Source organism: Perkinsus marinus (genome assembly GCF_000006405.1).
Source record: "Perkinsus marinus ATCC 50983 genomic scaffold scf_1104296929318, whole genome shotgun sequence".
Classification (NCBI taxonomy): Eukaryota; Perkinsozoa; order Perkinsida; family Perkinsidae; genus Perkinsus; species Perkinsus marinus.
The window spans coordinates 913,288-928,166 of NW_003216498.1; the positions used below are offsets into that span (position 1 = coordinate 913,288).

Genomic DNA, 14,879 nt, shown 5'->3' on the forward strand with positions numbered 1-14,879 from the left:
ATGTATCCGCAGGGTTGGTAAGCGTCGGACGCGAGCATCCGATGAATGGAAGATAATAGAATTACGAACACTGCGCGACCTTCCTCAGCACAACACGAATGATTTCAAAGACAAGAAATAGATGCTATCATCTCACATGTCAGTCATGAGATCTACTTCCTCGGATTCCGCTGCCGACGTGTTTTTGTTGCTCGATAGAAAGGCACAGCGTCCGGATGCCTGATGATATGATAAAGTATACCATTCAGTAACGCCACATACCTCATCCTAGCTCTCGCATCTTCCAAGCTGTCGAACTGTTCCCCCGCATCGAGCTGCGGACTATTCAGATTATCCTGCTTATCCATGCAAGACCGAACCGCCGTTGGAAAGCACTCGTTTACCTTTTCCGAGGCATTATCGCTTCCGATCATGAATGACGCTTCCCCATACTCCTGAAAATAAGCTGACTCCAACAATGCGACTTTCCTTACCTTCAGGAACCAGACCGCGAAATTATCCAGCAGGTCTCGTTTATTCTCAGCAATTTGCTTCCAGCAATGTTGGAGTTCCTCCTGCAATTCTCCGTACCTTACCATCATACTGCGATACCTGAATACGCTCGATAGATGTCTTGGTGCCAAACAGCTAAAACCCCTTCTTTGCTTCAGCCAGATCTCTCAGGATACGATACTCGTCTTCGTCCAGAATGATGTTCCCAGAATCGTCCGCCTCACGTTCTGATCCGAGGTCTGCAGAGGAGGTGGTCCAGAGTGCAAGGACAGCCTCTCACCTTGGAAACGCGAAAGTTCAAGTTTCATTCTATCGATCTGATCAATAGTCGAGTTGGAGCTACTAGCAAGGGCCCGGATCGCAGATCGTAGCTGAACTCCGATACAATAGGAGACAGTATGGAAGCGTACCTCTTTAGCGCGGGCAGCGAGAGCCCGATGACGATCATCGTAAGCGTGGCCGTGTTGTTTTCGAAACTCAGCGTAAGCCTGACACTGTAAGATGCCGAGTGACCATCGAAGAGCATTTACAGTTTGCCGAGAAGGCGCGGCTTCAGCACTCTGCTTCCTATGACCAGCCGTCCTAGTATCACCACTAGCCTCAACTGGGCACGACTACTCACGAGCGATACAGATGAAGATGCGGACTCACTATGCTCGGCATCGACACGAGGAGGAGCCGCAGCACCATCGTCACCAGCCAATCCAGCAGAGAATCCCACCCCATCTCGCACCTCTTCACCGACCTGATGATGGAGGTATTTTCGAGAGAAGCAGGACTAGCGAGCCGCCGACTTTCCCAACCGTCTCTTCCTTTGAAGGCATTGGAGTCTCGACCTTCTCGCTCACGCCACTCTTGGCCTGCTCAGGACCAGCTTCCTGGGTCGCCTTCAATGTCAATAGCTCGCTAGATATACTCTGATATCTATCGGATCCGAGATGGTTCACGATGTGAGCTATAGGAGCGCCTCACAGTCGTCGAACTATCTTGAAGGCCTCCGTGACTTGCTGGATGGACTCCACTTCGAAGTCTGCATCTTCCCCCTTGAGAAATCGCACCACCCGTTTCTCCAGTTCTTCGACCTCCTCCGGGCTGTAGTCGTCATATCTAAGGCATTCCTTCTCATCAGTGATTGTTATGGACTTGTGTCGATGAAGTTCGTTAAGCAACACTAAAGATGGACTGCTCACCGGACCGTATGGCGTCCTGCTAATATGTCGTGCATTCCCAGCTCCTGTTGAAGCTGCTTGATATCCTTCTCGTATTTCCTCAGTAACATGATCGGGTCCATGTCGACGTTAGCACCAGGAGAGTTCGATACGCATCTCACCCGACTGGCGAAGCGAAGCGTGCCTACGGGTCACCACTCTCTCGCTGGATAAATGCCGTTTCCTATACCGCGTCTTACTGGCGGTCTCCTCAAAATGCCTAGCTTCCGGCCATATGGCTGCAATGAGGACGGACCCTGTGAGAAGATGGTCAGAGCCAGAGCTGTACAGAGTGTACTGCAGTTTCCCCCTAGTGAATCTTTGAGGAGGTAAGTGAGCTTAGACTGTCTATAAGGGACGTGCTCCCTGTTCCTCGATGCCAAAGCAAGGACGACCTGGCAACAGAGAAGGAAAGGAGGACGACGACGCGTGAATGGTACTTGTTCCAGATAGGTGCAACTCTTATTGATGCTGCTGACTTCCATCCTACTGCTCCCCGATGGTGACACGGTGACACCCTGATATCATCGATCACGGGGCGACTCGACTTTCCGTTTTCGGTGAAACCTTCGTTCGTTCGCTTCCTGCCAGGTCCACAAGATGAATTTTCGAGTAGATTATTTTCTCTGCTGAATCGAGCTTGCTGCGGCTTGACACGTATCTTGTTATTCATTCTTCCCACTACATGGACAACAGCAGCTTTCCTTACACTGTGAGGATGGTATGACTCCGTGTGCTCCTTTTATTGCTCATAGTCTCGCCCATAGATCGATTACTCTCGCCAGAATAGAAGGCGGCGAGGGCGTCTTCCTCACCTTCAACAGGAACTCTGCGTAGGCCTTTGACCTGACAAGCTAGTGCTCCCACACAGGTGTCTATTGCGACTGAGACAGTCTGTGAATGATGATGAACAACATTATGAAGGGAGCACCTGAACGCCCTGCTTGAGGTCCTCATACATAGTTAGATCGCTTGTGATGGAGTCGCCCGGACGAATATCGAGATTGGCAGTTGCCAGTAAGTCCGAGAGTGCCTCGTTGTAGATTTCGAGGTATCTAACAACAATGCGGATCAACAGTTGAGCTTCTCATACGTCAAGCAGTCATACGATAGTTTGATGTCGATGATCATCGCTGTTCTCTCCTCCTTTTCCTTGAACAAGTCGGCTAGTACTCGTGGAATGATGCCGCGATGTTCATAGCTGCTCGTGCTCCCGACCATCGTGTATGTTTTACCAGCCCCCTAAGTAAACAGTATTGCCGATTCAAGCCACACACCTTCACATACAGTATGGCCATAGGCGATCACAGCACCATTAATTCCCTCGAAAGCTGAGCGGACGAGATCTCTAGCAGCATGCTTGTAGACCTCTTGCTGACTGAGTAACACCCCTCGAGGCAATGAACGACTCACTTCGTATACCTGCAGTTGACCAACAACCTGTCGACCTGAAAGTGCCATTGCTCGGTTTGATTATCAGCCACGCTGAGACTTCCGCCTTTTTTCTTCTCTACCACCTCGGGTGCTATGAGATCGATACTCTACAGTACGATAGAAGTGTGATTCATGAGGAAGCTGTTATGTTAATACGTCAGCTCCAGCATCGAATATGTAATGGTCCTTCGAAAAGTTAGATGTAGGCCGGGTACGCACGATAACCTTCACGTTGTTGTTTCGAGACGATACCATACAGAAGGTGCAATGTCTACTCAGTGGGATTCTTACTGCCGATAGCACACGTGATAGGAGAATGATCACCTATTGAACTTTTAGTTACCATCGATCGCGTTAACATTGACGTATAACACCAGCCAAATCGCTACTATTCGGATAGATAGGCTGAATACCACAGGAGAAGAGCTTCCTACTAGCCGTAGCTAGTGAGAGGGACAGATTGGGCCCGACAGATTCCACAGCACATGACTACCGGACGATAGAATGATCAATGAGATCATGCCCAATACCATGGATACAATACCAATCCTAGTTAAATATCGTCAATCACCGAGATTGACTCTATCTCTATGAGCGCTTGCATATAGTCATTCTAGTATTGTTCCCTATTGACGCATGATGAACACAAGGCGAAGGAGGGTACACTAGACTTCAGAAGAAGTCACGGTCTAGTTGGAATGAATATGCAATATGCAACTATCCCTAGAGACAGAACGGTCGGCTCCCTGCAGCAACACGTAGCAGCGATATAAGCCACTACTGGGTCCAGCTCGTCATCATCAATAGCACCAACAACATCAGATAATCTAACGGAGGCCGGTACATAAGAGGAGGCCTCGCTAGGCCCCACCAACCGTGGTGGTGATGATGAAGGCGGAGCAGAAGCCATTAATAATGAGCGGTTGAGACGCTAGTTAAGGCAGCAGAAGGATAACGACGAGGAGCACAAAACAACCAGGGAGAAGTAGCAAGGTGTTGCAACGGTTTCGGCCGCTGCGAATGCCAAGTGCAACACTGATAATGGCGTTCCGTAGATACGCCATAGAGTGGACAATCTCGACAGAAAAAAAGTAATATATGAATGTTTGAAGAATCTATTAGAAATGTGTGACACGTCTTCATCGAGGTGATCGTGTTGGCCTTGTATAAGCCCTGTTGAGCTCATAGTTCGCCTGATACTCAATGACGGTCGACCCTATGGTGATGGTGATAGCAAACGTGGTTATGCGCAAACTATACATAAAAAGTGCGCTACTTCCGAATCACGATCGTCGTCGTTTTTGATAACATAATCACAAAAGGTTACTAAGCAATGGTATCACATAAAAAGAGACGGTGTTGTACATAAGAAAAAGCATCGCAAAAACCAACAACACCAATACGTGCGTGTTGATGACAGCAATAGAAAGAGATCAGCGGGTTGCATATGGTACTCGTGGCATGATTCTGGTAAGGCTATTGCTACCACCTAGAATGATACTTAACAGTGGCAGCAACAGTATAAGACGCCCCTCATTGGACGCAGCGGCATGATGATCATCATGACCATAGTGGCATCAACCGAGGATAAAAACACTTATCGTGATCGAGACCAGAAGTAGGGCAGTCGTGTGGCACTGCTGGGGATTTGACTTCATCGTTTTCGAAGGCTCCACGTTGAGCACATATCGGCACTTCTTTACAATAGAGTGATTCGGAAGGTGGTTCTTCATAATAGCGAATGTGGGGCGACGTGAAGCTGTTGCCTCGCGATAAGCCAGAGTCTTCATCACCAGCTGTATTAGAATGATCGCAGCCGTCAGTAATACTATAGCACGAGATTGGGTCCGGACTATGCTCAGTCACCTCCCTGGAAGGAGACTGCAAGTAACTGAACAATAGCATATCGTCAATCACTACACACACCATCAGTGTTGTTGAACTCGCAAGTTTCCTCATCAGCTCAAGGAGTTCATATACGAACTCACTCAGGAATTTTCAGAAACCAACAAAAACTTCCGAAAAAAAATAACATTTTCCTATTTTCCCATCATCAGAAACACCATAGACTCACCTTTTCGGGACCCATCCCTGTTCACCCGTACTAGGACGTATCACTAACGACCACTGACCATCATCGGTTACGCAGCTGCACCTGAGGTGTGGAGGCCCACTTGGAGAAAAACAGACCTAAGTGCGGTACTGGAAAACCTGTCCAGCCGATATTTCCAGCATCTTGTCAGCAAAAGCCCCGTATGGGACGAAATCGCATATTGCTTCGCAATTAGCTGATGCCAGTCTGAAGATATCAACGACTGATTTGATCCAAGATGAGAACAGCGTACTCTTCAACGTGTATATGCTCTAGGGAACTGTCAGCAGGGAGAGAGACCTTATCGGGAGTGATAGAAGTCATCATATCCGAGCGATTGGAATAATTGTCGAGTTGCTGCCGACCCCCTATGCTTCTATGAGCCCCTGTAACCTGCATGCAACCAGATATGTACCTTGTGAACTACAACCTAGTATCACCGTCGATGTAGTAGAGGAACAAGCGACTGCCGAACGGTCTCCGTGGTCATCCACAACCCTAGCCGGCGAAAACATGAGCAACTCTTCCTCTAAGCCTGGACCAACACGTGACGTCTGAATAGAGTGGATGAGATAAGGGACAGAGGACCAGATGTGAGTACCCCAGAAGTCTTAAGAAGAGCACTAGGTTCAGCTGCAGGAGAGATGTCGTCCCACACTGACGTCGTCCCAACCGTTGGTGGAACTGATGGCTACAGCATATAGAAAAACAAGAGGAGTTCACAGATGTATCGCTCACCCGTCCCGGGTTGCCGATCCAGTATACTATGTGGAGTACGGCTATCACCAGCATCGCCTTTGGCAGTGCAGCTTGGTAGGGTCTCAAGAACACACTCCCAATGGTGACACACCACCATATGCTCAGGGAAGTCTCGAACGCTGCCGATCCACTTGCATGGAATGTTGAGCACTTCATCCACTCTGAGCAGGATTACTCCCGAACGGTCCACTTCCGCATTTTACTTATTGCAGCTTATTCGTATCTTACGATAGACTCTCAGCAACACTGCTATGGGACCTCCAACAGACTCATTAAAGGGGAAAACCTGACCGTAAGTTCACCAATGCCTGTAATGCAGTCCCCCCTCTTTCCTAGACCCTCGATATGAGAATCCGGTTGGCCTACATCGATCCCTTTCCTAAGGGGACAGCCACAAGATGGACAAGGTAGAGTCTTGAGCTTAGGCTCCTGCTCCACATTGGCACGTCGCCATCCCTCGAAGCATCTGCCCGTCAAGCGAATACCACACCATCACCAACTTCATCATACCCCTACCTTGCACACGTTACGTGCGTACACGCTGAAGCTATCGTAGGATCAGGTGTAGGCGAAGCCAGGGCGCCACAAATGGAACATAAGTATCTTTGCGCACAGCGAAGATTCCAACACTATGCATCATCATCGTCGTCGAAGCGTAGTCCTACTGTGCAATGCAAGGATGATCAACTTCATCTACGAGTTGGTCTCGAGTTATTGCCAGATGCTTTCCCGTACTCGCTGGGAGCGTCTGTGCGATCTACAACATATGGCCCCGATGAGTAGCATTATTATGATCATCATCGTCAGCACCTCCAGCGCTCTCATCCGGAGACCAGGCAAGTCTATTGGCTTGGGTGAAGTTGATATCGGTGTGGTATTGATACCAGAAACTACACTCTCCTTACTGCATCTACGTCCGTTTCCTCTACCGTTGATGCATGGTTCCTAAATACTATTTCCGTTGCCAATCTCAACCATGCACATATTTTCTCACCTCGCAGGTCTGCGAACTCTTCCTCTTAGACCCAGAAACAGAACCGCCACTACCGTGCCTGCCAAAGAACATAATGAAAGACACAACCTTGGGTGAGCGGATGACCTGTTGTTATTATATTGTCGTCCATGAGGAGCACCAAGCGGTACGTAATTCCTGAGTTCTTCTTCGCTGTGCGCATACCTAAAGATATTCTCCATATCTCTCTCACTCACTCTAGAGAAACACTCACTTGCAAAGAGCACCGTTTTTGCATCCGCATTTACCATATACCTGCTCGTAGCAAATAGCAGTCTTTGTGAGATTCGGGAGTAATCTCAACTCTGACTCGGAATGGGCGAAACTGACACGATGCATCAGCCGCCAACGAGCATCCCTATGAAGCCGCATGTGCATGCACTGTCACCACGTGTCACCCAACACTTTGAATCCTCATTATTCGAGCGCACACGTTGGTGACGCCACCCCAGCAGTACAAGACTACTACCTGCAGCGATCCCCTTGAGGACAGCTCCACAGGCCATCAGCATTCATCCTGAGCTTAGGGCACATCTTGGTTTTCAAGAAGGCATTGGCCTGATCAGAGATAAACGAATTATTAATTCGTTTAGCAGGTGCCTAGAATTGAACCCGGGACCCACTACTACTTTCACAGCGGTAGCCATACTCTCCGTACGGTAGACTAGTAGCGTACCGTCAGGAGCCGACTTCGTACCCGTATTCGTAAGGGGCGAGCAGGAGGTCTATAGAGAGCACTCAAGCAACTGATAACGCGGCGAGGACTCACCCTTCTTATCGCGAGTTCCAACTTGGACTTCACCGAATCCTCGGAGTCGCGACGAGGTCGTCTAGTCTGAGCCCATCTCACTATTGCTGAGGGACTCTCTGCATCAGCTGTGGTAGAAGCAGACATGGCCCGCTCCGACTTAACCACCGACCGGCGGCGCTGCTGAGTCAACGTTTTTGAATTCTCCATTTCGTGTTCAGAGTGGTTGGTCACTGTAGGAGAAATACCAGTAAGCCAAACAGATGCCGACAGTACACACCCTCGTTTGAAGACTCTAACTCAAAGCCACCGTAACATCAGATTCAACATGTTATTCCTACTCCAACCCGCGACGCCGAGATTCGTCTTTGGAAGAATGCACCATCGGCATTTAGCAGTCACTACACTAGCATCGTCGATCAATGGCCTCCACCCTGCTGTTAGCTACCACCCACATGCCGTTTACTACTCCGTATCACTACTACATCTCTGTCCGAAGGCACTCGTCTGGTCGCTCCAGTGATCCCAAGGAGCACCGAGTGTGAGGTCCTAAGGACGATTTCTATTTCAAACCGAGCCAAGATAGATTTATCGTCAGTCTAATGCTTCTGAGAAGAGCTGAATGATAACCTCCACCGACCCCTCGAGACCAACATGCATAAAAACTACCGACCGCGCCCCTATCCAGTTTGTGAGGGAGAGAGTTCCTTGTTAGTGACTGGATAAAGATAAGGGAACGCAGGCCTGCATCAACAAGCCTTGAGAACAACTCTATTGAGCTCGAGCTGAGGTAGTGGAACAGTAACTCTGCCCAGATAACGTGGGATAACTCAAGTATAGACGTGAACTAATCTTGGGTAAAAATACAAGAGAGGTTTTCTCTTCCAACTTTTGAAGGGGAGCCAGAACAGGTCCAGACACCAGTCGCAGCTACAGCACAAAGAACGAGAGTAGGACAATCATAAAACTGAATTCCTACGAGCTGAATAGAAAAACACGCTCACAATCTTGCTCTCTCACATTTCCTCAACGTGTGAAACGGTTAGCTTGGTTGTAGTAAGAGAATTATTCACATCCAACATCGAAGACAACACGAGTCACAAGTACACGGACCTTCATCAACCGTAAACCGGTCAAAAAAGTAAATCGAACCCACAGAGGAACGGGCGGAACAATGGTTTGCAATAATCACTTGGAGCTTGGTATGCGAGCATGTATAGAAGTTCCATGTATCACCAGGGTTGAAATATATGTTTGCTTTCCTCAGCTGATCTCAGGAATTTCCTCACTAATCACTAGAGTTTTCATAAGAACTAGTGTAGATGTGTCAATAAACCGGAGATAATTTTTCGAAATTTTCTCACAATCCTTTTATTATCACCAACACATGTAGTTGACCATGTGCATACTTTCCGCTAGCGTTGTTTACTATCACCCGAATACATTCAAATCGGATGATCTGAGCGAATTCCGATTAACAGAACACAACTTTGAAAAAGTACAGTAGAAACAACGTTGGTGAAATGGGCTATAATGGTAGTCGTTGTCATCTAGATTCGACCTTCAGTCGAGGACAGACATTCATAGCTTGCAGTTCTTGGAATAGCAGCTTGCAAGCGTACGGCATACGTATATCGACGATGTTCTCACTCGTACCACACAACCTACGCAACAACAACAACACATGACCAAACGTATCACCACAATTCAGCTTACTTGCACGTGCCGTTTTGGTACGATAAAAGGCCGCAACGTCGACACACGGAAGCTGTGAAGACATCACTGGAGAGCATAAGACGCTCCAGCAACAGATTGGAGGCGCCATATGCCACCTATAGGAGACCATCACTGGACAGCTCAAGTAGGGATCTTACTAAGCAATCCCTTTCCATCTCTCCAAGACGAAGGCCACCATCCTTCGCCCTTCCTTCAGTAGGCTGTCGAGTGAGCTGATTCACGGGGCCGGTGGAACGAGCGTGGATCTTGTCCATAACCTGCAAATAGCCAGTACGGAATCCAGCACAGAGCTGCATGGAAAACTGACCATATGCTTCAGTTTTTGATAGTAAATCGGACCCACGAAAATGTAGCACTCCAGAGCCTCCCCTGTGACGCCAGATGTGATATACTCCTTAGCGCTAGGATGGAAGCCATGCCGGATCAAGGATTGTGTCATGTGCTCCTTAGTTGTCCCGCCAAAGGCCGTACCATACGAACGTTCACCATCGAGAACGCCAGCTTTGCCAGACACACACTCCTGAGAAGTGCTGTGACTGGCGAAAAACTGCTGAATATAATTACCAATAGTTTTCCCACAGTCATTCGACTGGGGAAACCATGAGGGTTCATGATCAGATCTGGACACCATCCCTTCTCGCCGAAAGGCATGTCCTCCTGGTTCACAATAAGACCAACCACACCCTTCTGGCCGTGTCGACTGATAAAACAGGCGTTGAAAAGCTTTTATCAGCTTCGCTCCGCCTACCTTGAGAACTTATCACCCAGCTCGGGTCGTCGGGTCTGTCTGGTGATGCACTTGAATATTTTAGCTTGATCTTCGTTCTCCGTAGCAATGACTCTATCCACATATGAAGGCACAGGATTCTTGTATCTATGTAGACAGAGTTATAATGCCCCAGGGGTGATTTGAACCCACGATATCGGAGTGTCTCTCCAGTGAGAGACCTGCCCTGTAGCAGCATCGCTCATAGGCGACACCTTGTTGATGAGAATACCACCATCAACGACTTGCTCTCCAGAGAAAGGCAGACCGTCCTCATCAATGATAGCATACCTACAGGAACAATGTTTGTCCGCAACAGACCTGTAACCTACTTCTTCGCTCGTCCCACGAACCCTCCTTGCCGCTGATGACGACCTCCTCCCTTACCCCCACCACCGACCACCGGTGGTGCTCGCAGCTCTTCACTGGAACCAATGGCCGACCGAGCCAGTGGTGTTGCCTGCAATGGTGCCATAACTTGCCAGATCGCTGCCTCTCCAACTCACATATTTCCGGGTAACACAGCACCGTCCGAACCCTCTATCGATCGAAGCCTTGTTCATGATCAGCGCATCCTCAATATCATATCTGAATGAACCTCTATGGTAGACCTCACGATTCGCCCTCAACTCACCCCGAATAGCTCATAACCGCCACACTAGCGTTGTGGCCAGCTGGGAGGTTATCGTAACCAATAAGGTCGATGGTTCGGCTCTTGCACATCGGCTGTTGGGGATACGTCAACAGCAGCAGCTGAGTATCCGTTCGAAGGTGCTGAGAGGGAGCTTCACGACAGAAGGGTCCAACCGGGACGCCCCTACCTGGTTACACGCGATGTTACCCATAGCCTGTTTACCCATAGCGCACTGGTATGTGTTACGAGGGGACTGGTTGTGGTGGGGGTAGGGGACCAAGCCGGCCACAGCTCCCAGCAGAGTAAGGGGCTCGATCTGGCGACAGTGGTCATGATGATGAGTGAATAGGTACGCGGACGAGGCATACCTCTAGATGTGTAGACTCCATCGTGACGTCCTCAGGGTTGATAGCGATATATGAATTGTTCTCCTCATTCACATCGACCCATTCTATTATACCCAATCTCAGGAAGTCAGTAAACCTGATATAAGATGCTGTGATAGATGACACACGTCCAGCAACCTCACCTAAGCTCCCCTGACCTAAGCTTCCGTAGATGCACCTCCGGCTTCAGCATAGGCTTGCCCTTCTTCACCACAATAAGGGGTCGACAGAGGCGACCACCGTCTGTCGCGATAATGATAGCTCTCTGTGCTTCATGCTCATATATCGACACGAACTCCCCGATTTTGCCCCGCCGACGCAGCGTTCTCATATCACTCATGAAAGTCTGGGGCCTTCTATGGACGCCCAGCAGGGCACCATTGAGGAACACAGTAATGGTGCCAGCTGAATGAAGTTCCTCACCAGTGAGCCCCGCTGCATCCTCAACACCTACCAACAACGATAAGGACGAATAAGAACCACCATAAGAGCTCACCAAGGGAATAGCAAAGACGTCGTATCGGTCCTTCCTCGTCGGGTGTAGTGACGTGGGCCAACAGTGACAAGGCCTTGATAAGGCCGCACTGTTCACCTTCAGGAGTGTCGGAAGGGCACAGCATACCCCACTGGGAGGGCTGCAAGGCTCGAGGCCCCGCCAGCTTACGGGACTTCTCGAACTGGGACCTGATATGACCGTCCCATCTACTGTGGCTACCCATAACAGACTCTCACTTAACGCGAGTCATGGCCCCCAATGCAGCAATGAAGGAGAACCGCGAGAGAACCTAAAGATAATGTGATAGTAGCATAAACCACTGTACAGATGAGACAAGAACCCACCTGGCTAACGCCCGAGCGATCGATTCGGAAACGTTTGATGTTCCAGTTGCCCGAACTGATAGCCCTGTTCATGCCTCTTGTGATCCTCTCAGAGTCTATATCACGTAGCACGTCCGGATAGCCACTGTCAAGCCCAACCGTGGACCGACCCGCCCTCGCAGAAGACGTCTACCACACAAACAAGTGCAAGCCCTCCCTCCAGAAAGGTTACCTGCTGGAAGAACTTGGTAAGGCGCATGTCAACAGACTTCTTGATCTCAGTGTTCATGCTCTTGAAAAGATCCTCGAACAGAAGGGCGATCAGCTGCCCGGCCAACTCGAGACGTTTGTTGCCGTAGTAGTCGCGATCATCAAGAAGCGTCGAGTCGCTGCGTGCATCCAAGGCCTGATGAGCGAGAAATCTTCGCTGTGCGCAAAACCGGTAAAGATATCCTTAAACGCGCATCTTAGCAGACTTACTCGTCGCATCATGAGGCACAGAAATCTGCACTTGCCACTGAAATCAAGAGGTTTGGTGGCACCTCCCTTGTCCTGATCGAAGGCCGAGCTGAAGCTTCCATCGGCATACACTGAGATGTGCGAGAGGACTTGGCGGACCTACAACGGCAGTGTGGAAGCTAACGACCATACCGTAAATTCCCTAAGCTTCCCAGGAATAGTCCAATACTTTCCATAATCACAAAATCATGAACGTTATATATCACTATTGACTCGAATCGATATTCATTGGAGCTTCACCCGTTTTACGTGAAGCAGTGAGAACTCGGTGAAAAACGCGACGTTCGCAGTATGCAGTAGTCGTGAAATATGTTTTAACTACTGTTTTTCATATCACGGGTGATACTCCATTGTGTGAAGATTTAGAATTTTATGAATTTTTACCGTGAAAATACGTAAAAAGTTTAGTTATTACTCAAAATACCAGCAAGTAAATACAACAGTAATATCACTGAGCCTACCAAAACTTCTAGGGCCTCTCCCATTTTCCTTTCAGTCGCATCGGTGTTGCCAGGGCCAGTTCCAGCCGAGCCTAACGTCGTGGGATGAAATCGATCAGCAAGGCGTTAGCAACAACTGACTTCTGATTTTCAGCTTATTTCCGAGGTACTCAAGGGCTTGTTGCTGACTGAAGACCCCCGTAGCATGGGCGTCTTGCAAACTCAGGATCATACCATCGACATGACACTTCTCAGTGCCCACCATTTGCACCTACATAGAGGGACACATCTTCTCCCCAATCAGACGCGCAATCACGGGCTTTTTCATACGCTACTATCGAAGAGCCCAGGTTGCCTCTGCCACCTACTATCTCTTGATCAGACTCCATGCCCATTGCCCTAAGCATGATGACTGCCGGTATGAGCTCAGTGAAGGCCGAATGCTTCACGAACAGTCCGCTCAGCTCCGACTTGAAACACACAACCGTTCCTGTAATTTCGTGGCGCGCGACATATCTCAGGGCATCTTACGTGACTTGTTATCAGCTGTGGAGCTGGTGACCACAGCCTGGACCAATTTCTTCGGGTCCATCTCCACGATGATTCGATTGTTGCTCAACTGCTCCTGCATCAGAAGCACCTTCTCCGTGCCCTTGATGATGAAATATCCACCAGGGTCGTGTCTAAGGCAGAGACCCCTGAGAGCTGACCGCCAGCCCCAGCTGCTTACGGGCATTCCTGCATCCTCTCCATCTGCTCTGTAGTGGCATCGTGAAGTCGGCACAGCTTCGAGCGGAGCATTATCGGCAGACGTCCCACACAAACGCCATTCTTCCGCACTACTTCACGCCCTCGAACGTATGAGATGTCCACCAGGATGTCACTCGCGTACTGAGGACAAGTTATAGTAACAAAGCTAAGATTGCTGTGGTATCAACCCTAAAGATGCCTAGAGAGGTCGGCGAGTCCAGGACACGGAAGATGCTGGTATAGATGATAACAACAAGAAGCGTTCACTACCGTCATATCCCTAATACGGCACATCATAGGAGTAGTTTGAACATGCTGCAGCACGCCACGATAGCTAGGGGCACCCACACGGACGTCGTGGTACTCTAAGAACCAGTTAGGGTCGACATCACTAGTGATACGCCTATTGGACTCAGCCAGGACCTGACACCAACACTTCCCCCCTGCTCGGTGATGCTGCTGTCGAACACATTCCTTTCCATATTAGGCTAAGCCGCTGAGATTCACAAAGTGATATCAACACTACTACACAATGCACGCATGCGTTCAACACGTCGGGCTTACGATATCTTTAATCTCCGTCGTAACGAAGTAGTTGAAACTATCAATATGCTGCTTCACCAAGCCCCTAGCCTCCAAGAACGCTGGTAGTAGCTCCCACTTGTCGGCCCAAGTGGGTGGGGCCTCCTCACTGGAAGGGGGTGGGATGAACTCCTCTGCTGCGGAAGGCTTCTGTTTCGAGGCCGGCGGTGACATGGCGTATCACGATAGCAGTAGCAATCAAGGCGCAGAAGTGAGCAAGCAACAACTGACAATCCACGCAGGTTCGATTCCCGCATATTGCACTTCAACACAATAATACCAGATAAACACACCTGTTAGTACAACTGCGTCATCATGACTTTCACTGTGCTCACATAGAGCACCCAACTAAAGAAAGGTAAAAACACTTCGAGTCAAACTAAGTGTTGGCCTATGAACCTGTCAACGATGACAGCACAGTGCATATTCATCTCCATCAGCATACCTCTAACACCATCACTCGCCCCTGTAGTAGAGTCCGTTTCTGACGTGTCACCACGG

At 49.2% G+C, this 14,879-nt stretch overlaps 3 protein-coding genes across 3 annotated transcripts; all 3 read right to left on the minus strand.

Moving 5' to 3' along the window:
• Positions 1–152: 152 nt before the first annotated feature.
• Pmar_PMAR012615 (kif9, putative) lies at positions 153–3,389 on the minus strand (the record flags this gene model as incomplete). The annotated part of the gene is made up of 21 exons (XM_002787791.1): positions 153–219; positions 262–434; positions 474–591; positions 635–731; positions 773–863; positions 903–980; positions 1,023–1,096; positions 1,144–1,237; positions 1,287–1,416; positions 1,465–1,599; positions 1,683–1,845; positions 1,901–1,957; positions 1,999–2,095; positions 2,141–2,186; positions 2,236–2,361; positions 2,410–2,546; positions 2,632–2,755; positions 2,809–2,942; positions 2,988–3,078; positions 3,123–3,241; positions 3,291–3,389. 21 exons carry the CDS (start codon positions 3,387–3,389, stop codon positions 153–155), a joined length of 2,250 nt encoding a protein of 749 aa, XP_002787837.1.
• A 3,566-nt stretch (positions 3,390–6,955) lies between these two features.
• On the minus strand, positions 6,956–7,892 carry Pmar_PMAR012616 (hypothetical protein; the record flags this gene model as incomplete). The annotated part of the gene is made up of 5 exons (XM_002787792.1): positions 6,956–7,037; positions 7,085–7,162; positions 7,212–7,322; positions 7,467–7,597; positions 7,767–7,892. 5 exons carry the CDS (start codon positions 7,890–7,892, stop codon positions 6,956–6,958), a joined length of 528 nt encoding a protein of 175 aa, XP_002787838.1.
• A 1,379-nt stretch (positions 7,893–9,271) lies between these two features.
• On the minus strand, positions 9,272–14,552 carry Pmar_PMAR012617 (DNA-directed RNA polymerase III subunit 127.6 kDa polypeptide, putative; the record flags this gene model as incomplete). The annotated part of the gene is made up of 24 exons (XM_002787793.1): positions 9,272–9,409; positions 9,462–9,577; positions 9,620–9,739; positions 9,790–10,002; positions 10,047–10,182; positions 10,231–10,356; positions 10,402–10,569; positions 10,602–10,708; positions 10,755–10,836; positions 10,883–11,022; positions 11,070–11,198; positions 11,251–11,365; positions 11,412–11,718; positions 11,765–11,952; positions 12,001–12,053; positions 12,109–12,276; positions 12,320–12,493; positions 12,568–12,677; positions 13,188–13,317; positions 13,415–13,536; positions 13,578–13,729; positions 13,777–13,937; positions 14,067–14,219; positions 14,361–14,552. 24 exons carry the CDS (start codon positions 14,550–14,552, stop codon positions 9,292–9,294), a joined length of 3,480 nt encoding a protein of 1,159 aa, XP_002787839.1. The 3' UTR covers positions 9,272–9,291.
• Between the last annotated feature and the right edge of the window lie 327 nt (positions 14,553–14,879).